At 49.9% G+C, this 11,655-nt stretch overlaps 1 protein-coding gene across 1 annotated transcript; it reads left to right on the top strand.

Annotated features, from left to right (window-relative positions):
- The first annotated feature begins 3,640 nt into the window (after nucleotides 1-3,640).
- LOC131285704 (toll-like receptor Tollo) lies at nucleotides 3,641-7,975 on the top strand. Its single transcript, XM_058314560.1, has one exon. It carries the CDS (start codon nucleotides 3,737-3,739, stop codon nucleotides 7,973-7,975), a length of 4,239 nt encoding a protein of 1,412 aa, XP_058170543.1. The 5' UTR covers nucleotides 3,641-3,736.
- Nucleotides 7,976-11,655: the final 3,680 nt, after the last annotated feature.

The raw sequence follows: 11,655 nt of genomic DNA, 5'->3' as shown, positions 1-11,655 counted from the left end.
ATCCGGTGCAATAAAATTAGCTACCGGACGAAGTTTTGCATTGCCACACCGGAGACCTCCGCGGAGTTGGTTGGGTGTAGGAAATTTGCAACGGTTTTACCACTGTCAGTTGTTTGCGTAAAGTAAAATTGAAGGTTTCGCTTGGTTTGTTGTTTTGCTTTTAGTCGGGTTTACTTCTATTTTCTCGTGTTTCGTTGTAAAAACACTCGCCCGTAGGCAAAACTTTATGGTCACTTGTGCTCAAGTTGCTTGTCGAAGAAATATTTATATTCTGATACGATCCTCAAAAATTGATCAAAAAAGGATTTGAAGAACGCTTTCCCAATCGCAGAAAACAGTAGAGTGCTGCCTTTTTTTAAATCCGAAGTGCTGTTATTCAGTTCGAGGGATTTTATATCACTACTCCTCGAAACATGAGGGCAGTATGAAATGGTTGATATAGCGTGATTTTAAATTTCTGCTCACATCTATTATTTTCGCATTTCGAAGCTTTCGCTGTCATTTTAGTTTCAGAACTAAATCATAAGAATTATGTTACAACAATCTGATTTTCCACATAACTCATACATCGGTACTTAATTAAATCATCATCACACCTTTTAATTTTTATACCTTAAACGGTTATTTTTCTGATTTAAAAATAATTTTTGTTTCTGTTTAAAAACATAAAAAAGCTATACTACTCTTAACGTATGGTTTTTATCTTAAGGAAATACATTTCTTTTTAAATGTGAGGTAGCGATGTGAACTATGTAAATCCCGAATTTCCGTTTCATAATGTATGATTGTGAAATTTTCCCATGTCCATATTCACGTTCCTGTGTCATATTCTCATAAGGAGATTAAATGCCACAATAATTCATTCATTGCAACATTTACTACTTACTTGCATACTTTACTTGGTTTTTGTTTGAAGCAAAAAAAACACACACACACAATAATCTTATGCTTCATATACGTTTCAACATCACATGGAGTTTTTGCTTCTTCAATCGAAATCGACCGAACGCAAAACGCTTTAGTCTATTAGAAGTCATAAATTCCACATCATATGATTTATTGAGGTGCATCTCGCTCGTGGATTAGGGTTTTTTCCACCTACTATACACTTTCCAGCATATCCCCCTACCCACTTCACCGATTCGTATTCCGATCGTTAATTCTCTCTCCACTGGCGTTCAAAACAAAAAAAAAAAAATCAAAAAGAAACATGAGAAGCCAAATGTACGTATGCACCCCATATAAATTGTTCACAGTGCACCACGCGGAAAAAAGGCCGATCCCACGGCCGCCCGGCAGTCGCAGCATAAACGGCTGGTGCTTGGCATACGGCACCGATTAGCGAGACGCCGGTTTGTGCGGCATAAGCCCGCCGATTCGGAATGGAAAACAGATTGAGGCCTCGTTTACCACCCGCGAACATACATCGAGCGAAACAAGAATAATCACTATGATTTTTGACAACATTTTCCTATGATTTGTATCAAGACATGTTTTCTGAATATATAGTTTTTAGCAGTTTTTATATACTCAAAGCTTTCTTAACACATGAGGAATTTCTTGATTTTCGTGAAACGCTTGAAATTGGTTATACAAAGTATTTAATGTGCGTAATATGTTTTTATTTGAAGGTTAAAATATGTTGTTATGTTTATGTTGCGACGGGAGTAAAAAAAGAAGAATAAATTTACCTCGCTCGCACAATGGAGGGGAAAATTGAAGAGTTCATCCGAACACGCGAAGGTGGAGAGCAAACAAACAAAACAGAGAGCACATTGAAGGGGAAACGCGAGAAAGATGGAGTTTTGTTCTCCCGATTCGGAGAAACGCGAACGCGAGAGAAAGAGAGAACCGCGAATATGCTGCTTGCGTGATGCAGTTCGCGATCAAGTTTCAGTCGACCGTTGGACGTAAACAAAGGAGGACGCGCTTTCGGGAAGTGATCCGTGCCACGTCCCGCACACTCGAGCATGTGAAAGTTACGTATAAAGTATCGCGTACCACCCGTCAATGTCGTCGTAGTATTTGCGCGTCCCAACCAACATTTTCGCACATCGCGACGTTTCGCCGTTTGCCGTTGGAAAGTTGATGAACGTTGCGAGACGGCGTTGGTGTTCGGCGTGTGTTTGTGTGCTCCCGCAAGGGAGAAACGCGTAACGAAAAAACGCAAAATATCCTCCCCGCTTATCATACGCACCTCCTCGGCGGGGGGAGGGTTGGATAGGGCAGTGTGGTGGTAGCTTGTTTTAGGGCTCCGCGTGTTTCCGCAGAAAGCGAATAATTCATCGGCCATCTCGCGGAGCGGTCAGAGCGTGTTGCCGGTTTGATGGTTTGTTTTTAATGTTTCTTCGCTGCCGTGTTGGTGTCCGCGTTTCATCTGCCATTCCGTGTGGAGTCGTGACAAAGCGTGAAAAGGGGGAGAAGAAGAAGAAAAAAGCGCACGTTCTTGCACGGCGCGTGAACGTCGATGCTCCTCTCGTGGTGTGTGACCCGGCGCGAGTGTGCCGTTGTTTGATGATGATTATTTTTAAAAGCCGTGAAGAAAACGCACCCGTCGAACGCAGGCAGCTGGGAGGAAAGTAAAAAAGAAGTTATAAAACCCTCCACGCAGTGTGTGTGTGTGTGTGTGCGTGTGTTTGTGCAAGTGTGCGTATGTGTGCTTACTTCAAGGGGGACCTTGGCATGCGAGGTGTTCGATCGAGAAAAGAAAAAAAAGAAAGCAGACGACGAACGCGGGGCTTCTCCTTCGGCATATAGATTCCACCGCGGAAGGTACCTCCAAAAGCGAAAAAGTGAAATACGAGGGACCGTGGAATTGATAGTTTAAAGTTTAGTTTCCGACCGACGAGAGTGTTTTTCTTCCCCGGGCGTGAAGTCGGAATATCGAGTGAGCTGCACGCTTCGGTGGCACGCTGTGTGAAATTAAAGTCCGTTCGTTCCGTGGTTATTCAACCAACCAGTGCTCCGTCTATCCTCGCCGTGTGACCTGTTGTTGCCGCACGGTCGTCAGGGAAACGCGCGCCTGCTGTGTCGGCCTGTCCTAGCGTGAGGCCTTTGGCGAGGGATGCATGCAGTACGAGTTGACAGCTGAAAGAAAGCGCAAGGAAAAACCCTTCAGTGAATCAGAATTTCGGTGTGAAATGAGTGTCGAACGCTAGTGGAGGACAGATCGAGTCCCCTCGGCAGTCGGTGCGATCAAACACCGATCAACGGCGTGAAACAAAATGGCCTTTCGAGTGCGCAACGCCTGCTACGATTGCTGTGAAGCTGACACAAGATTGCACTGCGCTGTGTGAAAACACTACTTGCCGAAACCGAACAAACCCACCAAGGGTTGGGGCTATTGTTTACGTTGCTCCTGTGTGTGTGCTTTGACAGCTGGTGTCAGAGCGGGCAGTGTGGCGTGGCGGTGCACAATAGGACGAAGCGTGCGACCGGCATCCTGGCGTCGGCAGCACGGACGACGGCGGTGGTCCACCTGCTAACGCTAGCACTGCTTCTGGGAGGTTGGTGCTGCCGGTCGGTGGACGGGCGTGGGAACTTCCTGCGGCACGATGACGCGCTACCGAAGGCGTGCAGCTGGACCGGTGCGGTACTGGAAGTATCGCAGGAGAAGCGCTCGGACGAGCTGCAGTGTCGGATCAAGACGATCACCAAGACGGAGAGTCTGCTAGCTAACATAAGTAGTTATCAAATTGATAGGATTAAGTCGCTCAAGCTCGAGTGCAACGACATTATGTTCTTCGAAAGTTCCTTAGAGTCGACGACGACGCCGGGCAACTTCCTGGGCAATCTGCACGGGTTGCTGCGGCTGTCGATCGAGTACTGCAAGATCAAGTACATCCCGGCGCACGCGTTCGCCAACATGAAGGTGCTGCGGAGCCTTGCGCTCAGTACGCACAACGTCGACTGGTCGGTGATGAACCTGGAGCTGCACCCGGACAGCTTTCGGGGGTTGACCGAGCTGCGCGAGATGCACCTGGCCGACAACAACATCTGGAGCCTCCCGACGGAGGTGTTCTGTCCGCTGCAGAAGCTACGAGTGCTCAACCTTACCGGCAACCGGTTGAGCGATCTGACGCAGCTTGTTCTTTCCGACTGGGGCAAAGGCCCTACGGAACCGGGCAAGGCGTGCAATACCGGTTTGGAGGTGCTCGATCTGTCCGGCAACGATCTAACGCTGCTGCCGGACAATGGGCTGACCGCAATGCGATCGCTCAACGCACTCTACCTGCAGAAGAACCTCCTGAAAGAGATCGCCGACCGGGCGTTCGTGGGGTTGGGGACACTCGAGGTGCTGAATCTTTCCGACAACAAGCTGACCGCTCTAACGCCGGAACTGTTCGTGTCGTCGCGCAAGATTCGTCAGGTTCACCTGCAGAACAACTCACTGTCGGTGCTGGCACCGGGTGTGTTCGAGGGACTGGACCGGCTCGAGTCGCTCGACCTGTCCCACAACCAGCTGACGTCGACGTGGATCAAGCGGGACACGTTCGCGGGACAGGTACGACTGGTGGTGCTCAACCTTGGCCACAACCAGCTTTCCAAGGTGGACCAGCACGTGTTTAAGGGCCTGTACAGCCTGCAGATTCTAAATCTCGAGCACAATGCGATCGAACTAATCGCGGACGGGGCATTCGGGGACCTGAAGAACCTGCACGCCTTGTTCCTGTCGCACAACCGGCTGCGACAGATCGAACCGTACCACTTCTCCGAGCTGTACGTGCTGAATCAGCTGATTCTGGAGTCGAACCAGATTGCGTACATCCACGAGCGGGCGTTTGAGAACCTGACACACTTGCATGACCTCAGCCTGAACGACAACCGGCTGGAGGAGATCCCGTCCGGCATGAAGAGCTTGAAGTTTCTGCAGTCGCTCGATCTCGGCAAGAACCAGATCGCCGAGATTAACAACTCGTCGTTCGAGGGGCTCGAGGAGCTGATGGGACTCCGGTTGGTGGACAACCAGATTTCGGAGATCTCCCGGGATACTTTCTTCGCGCTCTCGACGATCCACGTGCTAAACCTGGCGTCGAACCGTATCCGTCACATCGACCAGTCGGCTTTCAGCTCAAACCCGACGCTGCGTGCCATCCGGCTGGACAACAACGAGCTGGAGGACGTATCGGGCGTGTTCACCTCGCTCTCGTCGCTGGTCTACCTGAACATCTCGGACAACAACATCGGTTGGTTTGACTACTCGCACTATCCGCACTCGCTCGAGTGGCTCGACATCCATAAGAACAACATTAGTGAGCTCGGCAATCGGTACGACGTTGGACCTTGGTTCTTGTTGAAAATGCTAGATGTGTCTCACAACCGACTTCGACAGATCAACGCTAGTTCGTTTCCACGCAACATCGAGACGATCCTATTGAACAATAATGCGATCGAGCTAATCGCTCCGGAGACGTTCATCGGCAAAGCGAACATCGTCAAGGTGGTCCTGTATGGCAATCGGTTGCGGCGGGTCGAGATGGCCGCACTTGCCCTCACTCCAATGCCGGATACCCGTGTTCTGCCGGAGTTTTACATCGGTGACAATCCGATCCACTGCGATTGCACCATGGAGTGGCTACAGCGGATCAACGAGTTGACCTACCTGCGTCAGTACCCGCAGGTGAAGGATCTAGACTCGGTGCAGTGTTCGATGGAGCACGGCCGGGGTGAACAGCGACGTCCGCTGATGGCGATGAAGGCGAGCGAATTCTTGTGCCCGTACGAGAGCCACTGCTTCGCCACCTGTCATTGTTGCGACTTTGACGCGTGCGATTGCAAGATGGCGTGTCCGGATCGTTGCAGCTGCTACCACGATACAGCCTGGGAGTCCAACATCGTGGACTGTGGATCGGCCGGGTTGTCGCTCGTACCGTCGAAAATTCCAATGGACGCCACCGACATCTACTTGGACGGGAACAACTTTGGTGCGCTCGGGAGTCACGTGTTCATCGGGAAGAAGAAGTTGAAGGCACTTTTCCTTAACGGGAGCCACATCGAGTCGCTTAACAACAAGACATTCGCTGGTATTCCCGCACTCGAGGTGCTGCACCTGGAGCGGAACGGATTGGAGGCTCTTAGTGGGGCCGAATTCGAGCAGTTGCGTGAACTGCGCGAGCTCTATCTGCATCAGAACGAGCTGGCGGAGGTTGGCAATAAATCATTCTACTACCAGAAGTCCCTGGAGGTGCTGACCCTCAGCGATAATAAGCTGGTCGATCTGAAACCCTGGGAGTTCTTACCACTCGCCGAGTCGGATGGGGAACCGGGTGGTTCCGTACGCCGCACGCTGTCACTTGGTGGGGCGGGAAATCGGCTCGACTGCACCTGTGATCTTATGCCGAAGCTACTCGACTGGCTCGAGCGACAATTCCCGGGCAATGGAACTGATGCGGCCCAGGACCGGCAGTCACTGTTCGGGGAGTTCCATTGCACCAGCGGGAAGGTGTTGCCGGACGTGATGAAGGAGTGTGACAGTCAACGGCCGGCCGTGGTACCCGTTGCCACGCCAACCGTCCAGCGTACGATCATCGACGATCAGTTCGTCGACTACCTGCCGCTGTTGATCGCGGTCGTTGCCGGCATCCTGCTGACGGTGCTGCTCGTTGCGCTGGTGCTGTTTTTTCGGCAGGACGTCTGCCTTTGGGCGCACGCTCGCTACGGTGTGCGGCTCTGCAAGGACCCGCTGAGTGCGCTCGAGCGCTGTGAGGACAGTGAGAAGGCGTACGACGCGTACTTCGTGTACAGTGCGGCCGATGCCGACCTGGTGGCTAGTCAGATTGGCCAGGAGCTCGAGCACCACGGGTACGGGCTGTGCCTGCACTATCGGGACGTGCACGGCACGGCGAGCTTCCTTGGCGACGCGATGCATTCGGCTGCGGATGCCTCCCGGAAGCTGATCTTGTTCGTGAGCGTCAAGTTCTTGCAGCTCGAGTGGTCCCAACCGGAGTACCGGGTGGCGCTGCAGGCCGTGCTGGAGTTGATTCGACCATCGCGGCGCAAACAGCGGCTCATTCTTATCACCTCCGTTCCCGGCGCGATGCTCACGATGGACCCGATCATGGACATCCTGGCACGCACCTGCACTGTGATCGCGTGGGATGACCGTCGCTTCTGGGACAAGCTACGCTTCGCCATGCCCGACCTCCAGGGGAAGGATGGGGCCGGATCGGGAACTGTAAATAAAACCCCTCACCGGAAGAACATCAACATCCGGTACACGCCCGCTCCGACCAACAATCTGATGATGGGAGGTGCTGCCTCGGCTCCGACGGCTACCTGGCCGAAGCGGCTCAACTCGGAGGTTTCTATTCAACAACAACAGCAGCAGCAGCAGCTTCAGTCTCATCTCCACCACCACCCGCACCATCATCAGCAACCCTACCCCGTTCCACACCCCCGTTCGAGCGGTGGAACTACGCAGCAAGGAAGTACTTACACCGTAGACGACGAGGACCACTCGACGACGGCCGGCTCATCCCCCCAGTACGAAGCACCATCGTTCCCGGGAGGAGGTCACCATCCACATTCACACCACACGCATCCACACCATCACAATCATCTGCCTTCGAACGTTGTTCAGTATCAGCAACAGCAGCAACAGCAGCAGCATTCCGGCAGCTCTCAGCACATTCCGTCGCAGCACTCGCCGCACCCGCAAACGATGCCCCATCCGCATCACCACCATCACCATCATCACCATCATCCGGGGACGTCCAGTGCGTCCCCCTCGGGACACCATCCATCGGCGGTCGGTGCAGCCAACTTCTCCAGCACCAACACGCTCGGCCATGTGTACTCCACCATCCCGGAGCAACCGCAGTTCCATCATCAGCAGCAACAGCAGCAGCTCCATAACCAGAATGTGATGGGTTCGCAGCTATCGCCACCGGTCGGGCCGAGCCCGGGCAACCTCCAGCATCACCAGGCGGGCTCTCGTGCTTCAACCGGAGACGGCAGTCGTCCCTACTTTGTGTAATATTCCCCGCGTTCCCGTCGCTTTCCCGTCGCTTCCTTTGCGCCGATTTCTAATAGGCAGCTTACACAGCCGTGCGCAGCTATGTTTTGTACAAAAACCCAACCCCCACCCCCCTATTTCCATGTTTCGTCCCTTTCCGTCCCTTACTTTCTAATGTCGTTATTGGACCCGGGGATCCCCGACTCCGTGATAGTTTGAAAGGCACCTCGGTCCCACACTATCGCAACGCAACGTAACGCATCGTATGTTTATGATTCCTACTACTGCATTTTAGGTTAGGTTTCGATTTTAAAAAATAAAACAAACACAAAACAAAAAACACATTTACAAAAGACACACGTACTTGAAGATTAAACTAATTGTTTACTTTGCCTTTCTTTTCGGGTGGGCGGGGGGTAGGGGTGGGGGGGGGGCCTGGTCGCAATGTTTGCTATGTATATATGGTTTTTACAGGATAGCTTTTATGCGGCATGATGACTGATAGATTTTTTGTGTGTTTCGGTTTTGGGCTTGAAACGTTGAAAGAAACGAATGACACTATCGGCATGGAATTGAAACGGCAAAAAGGGGGGGGCGTTTGATAAGCCACCGTTCCTAGCGGTGTTGATGACCAGGGACGCAACGATTGGGAAGGGGGATTGGGAGGTTGCGATTGGGTTCAGTGGTTTTACATCCGATTAAAGCTGTCCAACTGAACGTGCCTTCCCGCCGCTGACCGTTGATAACCTTGGTTCCATAACCTCCGGGCAGTTCATCGTCGGTCCGAGGTTTGAGTGTTGATGGAGTTCTGATTGGTCGAGTTTGGGTTTTTTGTTTTGTCTCTCCCTTGTCCTATCTTCTTTTTGTCCCTGTTGTCCGCCAACGTTGCGTTGATTGATGAATGGAGCGATGCGATGACCGGTGATGAACGGATCAGCACTTTGATGTTCTGGTTTCATGAATTATGACCGCCTCGCGCACGAGGCCCTTCCGACGGTGAGTTATGTGCAGCTGGTTCGCTGGATCATCGATGGAATTTGACCGACCCATGGAAGGAATGCATGTGTGTCCGTGGCCCGTGCAGAGCCGGTAAGAAAGACATTTATGTATTTTATTCCGGTATTTCCACTGGAACTCTAATCATCCGGGCAGCTTCTGGTAGACCGTGGTCAAATCATCCGTGGAGCCTAATTTACGAGCTTTTTTCATTAACAACATTCTCTGCGCCGGCATATGTACAATAACATTTTGATAATGGAAAAGAACAAGTTGAAGTTTTCGTGGTATACCTTAGAACATTTAACAGTTTGTGAAAAAAACAATCAAAGCTCAACTTCATACTTCAACAAAAACAAAATTACATCATCATTTGACTGACCTGCTATCAATTTTCATTTCATTACATACTCTTTGCAAATTGATTGTTTTTCATTATGTTTCGTATTCGATCCTTTTTTCTCGAAGTTCAAACTTGCTTGCAAGAAGAAGTAAGGCAGAAAAGTTGATAATTCAAACCACAACTGGAGCTTAACATTCATAAAATGCACATATAATTTTTTACATCAGGACATGTACCGAAGCATGAGATATCATGTTGAGAAATTTGCTTTACTGTAATTTTGCCAGCCATATCATTTAATTCTATCGAGATTTGAACGTTCCATAAGTCTACCTACGTTCTTTGTGTCGAGATTGTTATATTCTTTGGGAATTTTAAAAATTACGAATGTAATAGAACCATTTGATTATTATGTATCACCATGATTTCTAAAGCATTTCTAAAGTTTTAGGCAAACAGTATCATACAAAATCCAACACAGTTTTGTCATTTATTTGTGAATTTACACTTTACACTTCACACAATCTGAAACATCGAACTTCTAAACAAATTTGAACAAATGTGAATAGCTGTTCATGTTCAAGAATTTGTTCATGCTAATCTTGGTCTATTTCTTTACAGCTTGGGTAAAGCCATAATTTTTTTGATTAAAAAAAACGACAAGAACTTACCACATCACTCCTGCTTCAATACCGACAGTAAAGAAGAATGACTTACAAAGTGTGCAATATTGTATCAATTGTCCTACGATCGAAAAATATACACGCCTTCTTTAGTTTAGTTAAAAATCTGTTCAATTTTGCCTCACCCTACTTACCTGTGCATCCGTGTAATTGATTTATTGAACCAAGTTGTTTGAAGACGAAAGCAAAGGCACATCTTCTGCAGGCCACTTTCCCGTTGAACTTTGCTTTGGCGAAGAAACTGGGTGACTTTTTATTTGCCTTTTCGCGCTCGCGTTCAAACGGTTCTTCGCAATCCCCGTCCCGCGGCGCTGCCCCCGGGGTAATGGATATTGTCATCCACCCGGGTTTGCCACCCGCACCACGGTTCGCCCAGCGAACGCCGAGCGTGTCGTGACATTTTTAATCTATTCTATTTGCACTCCGCACGCGGGCACTCCGATGCGATGGCGAACGGCGAAGGCAAACGGCGCAGCACGGTTGTCGCAGCAAATTGCAACCGTTTCCGGCTGATGGCGTCCGTGGGACGATGGCGGTAAACAACGGTTCGAAAGAAGGGCCGGGAGGGATGTTTACCAGTCGCGCGGTTGTGTGGTGCTTCGTCAAAGATTAATTCAATCTCTTTTGCTGCCCTCGGCGGCGTCGATTGGAAAAGGCAACTGAACAAACAGTGGATCACATTCTCCGCTGCTAAATAAAAACTAAACTAAGTTGAAAAAAAAATCCGAAGAACCCACACAAACAAGAGAAACAACAGATGGGAAAAATGTCATGAAAACATTTAAAATAAAGCAAAGAAATCAAACCGAAACGGCAGCCATCGGAGCAACAAAGAGTAAAATCACCGATCCACAACTCTAAACGGAACGATGGTCATTTTTCTTCATTTCATGTCGCTGCCAGTCGCAACTGTCCTTTCTTCCCTGTTTGCTGTGCCTTCTTGGATCAATTGGGTGTTTTTTGTTTTTCGTTTGCTCCGTTCGATCCAGCCCGTTTCTCATCCCCGTTGTTCTTTCTTGCGCTTCCCATTTCGTTCCACTCTTTCCACTCCTGGTCACGAACGGTCCGAACGATCAGGGCAAACAGTGGGAAGACAAATGGAAGGTACGTATTTGTACCCCCAGGTCGGGGGTTTTAAAATAATCAATGGCTAATTGTAAAAATAAATAAATCTTAAACGCTGCTAATAAATGAACGCCGGCTGGTCGTAGCGTTGCGCTGATCGCAGACGCCGCAGGAGAGCAACACTGAGTCCGTGAGCAAGTTTGGTCTCCCTTCTTGTTTTGCCATCCCGTGAGCATCTCGTTCTCCTGCTTTCGTTTGGTCTGAAACGAGTGAATTGTGTCGCCAAGAGCTGCTTAGACGCTGCTTAGAAGCGCGCTGTTTAAAGCTGCCATCAGTGGCGGGCGGGCGGCATTTCATTCTCAGGTCAATTTCGAGCTGTTTGGCTTGTATGCGTCTTTTTTTCGTTATTTTTCTTTCAGCTTTCTACACCTTCCTCCACGCTCCCCGCTCTGCGAAAACTGTTGGAAGGGATCTTTAATGAAACGGGAACCTTCTGGGGCCGGGACAGGACGCACAGTCGTGCACCGAACACAAATTCATGCGGGTCTTCGGGTTCCCCTTTAGGGTCAACCGGAATGGACCCGGAGTGTTTGTCCAGCCTGAAGTTGAGAAAG

This window comes from Anopheles ziemanni, chromosome 3 (genome assembly GCF_943734765.1).
Source record: "Anopheles ziemanni chromosome 3, idAnoZiCoDA_A2_x.2, whole genome shotgun sequence".
Classification (NCBI taxonomy): Eukaryota; Metazoa; Arthropoda; class Insecta; order Diptera; family Culicidae; genus Anopheles; species Anopheles ziemanni.
This window is presented reverse-complemented; position numbering and strand designations above follow the sequence as displayed.